At 39.2% G+C, this 5,860-nt stretch overlaps 1 protein-coding gene across 1 annotated transcript; it reads left to right on the forward strand.

Moving 5' to 3' along the window:
* Positions 1-2,568: 2,568 nt before the first annotated feature.
* On the forward strand, positions 2,569-4,968 carry INSL5 (insulin like 5). Its single transcript, XM_020877773.2, has 2 exons — positions 2,569-2,743; positions 4,736-4,968. Exons 1-2 carry the CDS (start codon positions 2,569-2,571, stop codon positions 4,966-4,968), a joined length of 408 nt encoding a protein of 135 aa, XP_020733432.1.
* The last annotated feature ends 892 nt before the right edge of the window (positions 4,969-5,860 follow it).

Here is a 5,860-nt window from a genome sequence, read left to right on the forward strand (position 1 = left end):
CAGAATCAGCCAATTATAGCAAGACTTTGAATTTCAAGTTCAAAAGAGTTCTTTAAGTAATTCAATCCTACTTGGTCAACTCATAAATGGGGAAAACAAAGTAAGCCCCTGAATTTGAGGCTCTGCAGCTGGGGCTTTCATTCTTGGCAGTAGCTTTTTCATCTGGATAATTGACATGGCTGGTTAGCTTGCCTGCATTTGGTTACAGGCTGAGTTCAGGTCTTGTGGGCCTCTCATCTTCATCCCAAATTAGCAAGAGCCCTGATGAGGTCTTTAGAGCTGGCAAAAGAGGAGACTATTTTGAGCCTTAGGAGATCAAGTAAGGGTGATAGCAGAGTTCAGCGAAAACAGAGCATATCTACCATCTAGGGTAGGGGTCATTTCTTGGCTGAATAATTTCCTCTTGGGTTTTGCAGAAGCATAGCCCATAGCCACTGATTTACTGATTTACAGCTTTACTGCAGTGCTTTGTGAAAACTAGCTTTATCAAGTTGGGCAGTATAAGTCTCCAGAGAAAGGAAAAAGTTGGGAATACATGGCTGGATAATTGCCGATATGAGTGTACTAGACTTGGTCATGCAGGTGCCCCTCTGGAGTTGACAAACGACATAGAGTAGCCTGCAGTTTTGCCCCATCAAAGATAAGATAGCTCTGTTTGATGTCAAAAACCATCCCTGCAACTTTAGTGATTTTCTTAGCAAATAAGCACTCTACCTCTCAGCTGTGCACACCAGAAACCCAAGTACAATTTACGGCTGCTCTCTCCCTTACCTCTGTTGCCCAGTCAGTACCAAACCCTTCAGTTATCTAATTATCTTTTTGCCCCATCCTCTCTACCAGGACCTTAATTTAGGACACCATTATATCTCAATTATATGTCTAAATTATTTCAAAAGCCTTTTTCTGTTTTCCCTGCCTCAAATATTGTCTCCCTTAATCCATCACTTATACCACGGCCAGACAGACGAAGAAAGCCTCACTTCTTTGAAACAGTATTCTATTTTTCAGAATCAGAGATGCGTCCAACAGCAGCATAGATTATTTTGTTATGTTCTCTAGCTTCTCTACAGAAGAATGGTGATGTCACAAATGTTATGGGTGAATTGATCTTAATCCACAGGCTCAAGTGATTTTTTCAACCATCACAAAGACTGGAGAAGGAAATGGCAACCCAATCCAGTATTCTTGCCTGGAGAATCCAACGGACAGAGGAACCTAGTGGGCTACAGTCCATGGGTTTGCAAGAGTCAGACACAACTTAGTGACTAAACTACCACCGTTACAAAGACTCAACAAAATCAACTAAATAAATATTTGTCCAATTTCCTAAAAAAGGAGACAATAATTCTTTAATATCTCAAATTCTAGAATTTTCAGTGTAGGTAAAAGCTTTGCAAGAGCTAGTGCTTTCAGAGGATTACTGGAAGAGAAATTTCATTATTTAGCTGTTTGAGATTATGAATTCAGTTTTCTATTATAAAAGCATGTGGTGATAAAGGCATACCTAAGTCATAGGGTAAAGGATAGCAAGGAAGATTCTAGTCAGAGAAACACTCCTAAATTCTAAAGGAACATTATCTTTCTACTTTGTCTGGGTGATAAGAGAAGCAGACAATCAATAATTGTTGACTGTTTACTTTGTCAAGCAGGAGACATATTATCTCATTAGCTCTAGGAAATAGTCACTGTTATCAATGCAATATTACAGCGAAGGATGCGTGGAGAGGTTAAACATATTGATTAAGATTCTAGATCTGGCAAGTGGGAAAGCAGGAGTCAAGCCCAAACATGAGAACCTGAATTCTTAAGTGTGCATTCTCGTTGCTTTGACATAGATGGTGCTTTCAGTACTTACAAAAACCCCTATGAGATAGGTTTTCCCATTCTATAGACATGATTGTGCTTGATTGCTCAGTCGTGTCCAACTCTTTGCAACCGCTAGGACTGAAGCCCACTAGACTCCTCTGCCCATGGGGATTCTCCAGGCACGAATACTGGAGTGGGTTGCCATGCCCTCCTCCAGGGGATCATCCCAACCCAGGGATCAGCCAGGTCTCCCACATTGCAGGTGGATTCTTTACTGTCCTTCTCCAGGGGATCTTCCCTACCCAGGAATTGAACATGGGTCTCCTGCATGGGCAGGCAGGTTCTTTACCAACTGAGCTACCTGGGAAGCCCCTATAGACATGATTATTGAGGCTTAAAATGTTTAAAACTTGCCCTGTATCACTCAGTAAGGAGTAAGGCTGACATTGAAACTCAGACTTGCCTACTTTTAAAGTCCATGTGTTTTCCATGATGTCTTCCAAGTGTCCTGTTGTCTCATGAACGCAGCTAAATAGTAAGTGATGCTGTTCAGAAGTGACTGAATAACTAGCAATAATCGTAAAAACTCATTTTCAGAACTTCATGGTATCACCCATGTGCTTAGCAAATATCATTAAAGTGAGGTATTTACCAATAAAATGGCAGGAAAGTTCATATAAATTGGCCGAGAGTGGGAGGGGAACTTAGAAACTTGGTTTGACAATATTCACCGTATCAGACTCTCATTCAGTCCTCAGCAAAATGAGGGGTTTCACTTTTATGTTATTTATCTTCTCTGTTATACTTGCTGTTTCAGAAGCAAGGAGTGAAGGATCCAGGAAGCTCTGCGGGTCCGAGTACATACGCACGGTCATCTACATCTGTGCCAGCTCCAGGTGGAGGCGGCAACTGGGGGCACTCCTGCAGGGTCAGCAAGGTAACATGGATGTGTATGACTTCTTCATTTATTATTATTTTTTGAAGATTTGTCTTAATAACTCTTTCTCTAGTTACTACTAAGCACATTCACCTGAATCTAGTGAATTAATTATCAAAAGAAGCTTAATTTGGCTTGGGAAAGAGATGAACTGCTCATTTTCAAAAAATATGACCTTGCGTTCTTTAGTCCCCAGCTTGAAATGATTTGACTGCCTAACTACTTTGGTGAGCTCAGCACCTATGGCAGGTCCTGGTGGTTGAGTAGAGAGAAGCAGGTGACTTCAAGGGCCGTGTTGTAGACGCAAGATTTTCACATTGAATAATTATAGAATATAATAAGCTGGCATTCAGGCAGCTGCTAAATAAGAATGGGAGGAAGGAACCTAACTTTTATTGAGCACTTATTATGTGCCAGGCAGTTTCATGTGCAACATTTCGTCTTCTGATAAGGATCTTTTGAAGTAAGTGATATTACCACTGCTTACAGTTTTTTTGAGGACAAAATTGTTCACCCAGCTGGTCAGCAGTGTGGTTGGTAAGAAAACCAGGGCTTTCTGACTACAAGAGTCGAGGTATTTTCCTTATTTTATAGTGTGTTTCAGGTGGTGAGAAGATGGTGGCAGTGTGTGTCGTAATAAATAACGGCACTGTGGAGGTGGTGATGTTTGATACAGGCCCTAAGGAGTTATGAGGAGTGGGGTGGGAATTCTAGCAGTAATAATTAGCTACTGACTGACAAGAGTAGATATTGTCTCAAGATGAGAGTGAACTAGTGTGTTTCAGAAACTGTGAGGCGACTGACTTCACTGTATCTGTTTTCCAACTCAGGTAATTTCAAAGTTGACCATTTTCTACTAACCCTATATTAAAGTGTGAGGTAAATTTTATTTAAGATTCTAATAATTGTATTTTTTATGTCTTATAATTAAAAGTAAAAGAGGAAAGCATACTTATGTAATAAATGTTGCAACCACATACCTGATAAAAGACTTTACAGGTTTCAATTTGATTTAAAATGATTTTGGTAAGCAAAAAGATTTTGGAAAATGATCTACAGTTTTTGTATTTTGGTGAGCCAATGTCTTGAAAACTTGTGAATTGACCACTCCTACTTTAATAATGAGAGGTTCATAGTTACTAGATGCTAATAAACAATAATGGTTTTTAAACTCAAGAGAATAAGCATAATTTACCTCATTGACTATATTTCATCAATCTCTGGATTAGCAAGTCAAAATACAGTAAAAAAAAAATACACATTTCAGTATCTGTAAGCCATGGGACAATGGAATGTATGTCTGTGTAAGGCTATTCCCTTTTAACACCACTGACTTCATAATACTGTTATTTAACCTTTCACAGACTTTCAGAGTGCTTTCCCATACATTAGATGTTTAATCCACTACTGGCTTACCAATCAGTATTCAATGATCTAAATTTTTTCTGGTGCCTTCCAGTGTGCTAAGGTGCTGATAAGTAAGTCTGAATGAAGTTAAAGTGAGAGAGGCTTATCCATGGACACTGGGAACAACATTGATAAAACAGTGGGACCCACTTTTAATTTTCAAATATAGAGATTTAAATCTCCACTTCCTTCCTTACTGATCAGCTTTGCAGAATGAACACAGGGTTCATTTTTGGTTGATTGTTTTTTGTTGATAACACATAACTAATACCTTTGGAAGCCGCTGGTCACCATGCAGAACAGAAGCCAGGCCCTGACTTGGCTGCTAACCAGCTGAGTGACACGGGTCTGTCAGTCCTCCTCTCTGCACCCCCCTTTCCTCCTCTGTAAAATGAGGAGGGTGGAGATGACTGAGTTCTCCCTAAAATATCTAATCTCTCTAAAGCCCCAGACCAACGTTAAAAGTAAAAGTCATCTTCAGGATTCAATTTCCTTCCAAAAATCCAATGCATTCCCCCCAAAGTAGAAGTTGGTTGCTGCCTTTGTCAGAGCACTCTAAGGAAGCATTTTCTCCCTTCTCTATAGCCGAGAGAGGAAACCACTTCCAGCTGCCAAATGAACAGGAGATTTCTGAGGAAAGAGCAGCTCAAAACCTTCCGAAGATGGATTTCTCAGGGCAGGAAAGTCTTCAGGGTGAACAGCTGCCCACGGAAGGGCTTTGGAGGTCAAAGAAGCATTTGGTGATGTCAAGACAAGACTTACAAGCCCTGTGCTGCACTGAAGGCTGTTCCATGTCTGACTTGAGCACGCTTTGTTAGAACGAGAGCAAATCCCCGAGGTGGCAGAGATGTAGCACATGTTTAATCACAGCCTTTTACTTCCCAGAATAACACTTACATTGTGTCATTAAACTAATGGCTTTTGGGTAGGCAGTCCTTTCCTAAAAGTTGTGGATGAATCGCTAAAACCACTGCAAAGTCTATTTTCTCCCTTTGCCAAGGTAAATGCACTGTTCTTTTCAAATTTTAACTAATCCTTTGAAAATTTAAATGCTGTGCAAAATTGCAATAAAATTGCCATAAACCAAGCTCACTGGGATTTTTCTGTTTTTTTTTTTTTTAAAAAACAATGTTAAATAACTTTAAAACAATAAACAAAAATGCTAATGGTAGAAAAACAAAGTAAGCATAAAAAGAAAATAAAATCCAATGATTACTTCATCATTTAGAAATAACTAACCACTCTTTACTTTTGTGTTACTGTATATTATTACTGAAAATTTAAATTTATTCACAGTCAAGTATAAGAATCTAAACAAAGTACATTTTTCAAAAGTTCTTAAGAGTGCCCTATGCATGTTTTCTACTATGCAGCTCTTTAACATTCTACTTGAGAATAGCTGGGTGCATATATGAGTCAAATAGGGTCTATAAACAGCCAAAATCCAGCCTAGATTTTGCCTTCAGCTACTACTGAGATGAAAAGACATGCTGTTCTCATTCTGGGGACTGAAAAACTAAAACTCAGATAGCCAAATCATTGTGTCACAATTGGATATCTTCACAGATAAAAAGACAAAGTAAATATCATAAAACTATGATTTTATTTCTAACTCTGTCAGCCAGCCAACTCCCCAGTAGATTTTACAACTGTTCGACTCTGTTCATCTGAGGTGCTGCGTATTAAAACTCCAGTCTGTATTTGAAATTT

The sequence above is a fragment of the Odocoileus virginianus genome, chromosome 5 (genome assembly GCF_023699985.2).
Source record: "Odocoileus virginianus isolate 20LAN1187 ecotype Illinois chromosome 5, Ovbor_1.2, whole genome shotgun sequence".
NCBI lineage: Eukaryota > Metazoa > Chordata > Mammalia > Artiodactyla > Cervidae > Odocoileus > Odocoileus virginianus.

What these genes read in the sequence shown, in the direction of transcription:
- INSL5 (XM_020877773.2), top strand. Translation starts at nt 2,569, where the DNA reads ATGAGGGGTTTCACTTTTATGTTATTTATCTTCTCTGTTATACTTGCT. An exon ending in ACTCCTGCAGGGTCAGCAAG is followed by an intron (nt 2,744 to 4,735) that starts GTAACATGGATG and finishes CCTTCTCTATAG; the next exon opens with CCGAGAGAGGAAACCACTTC.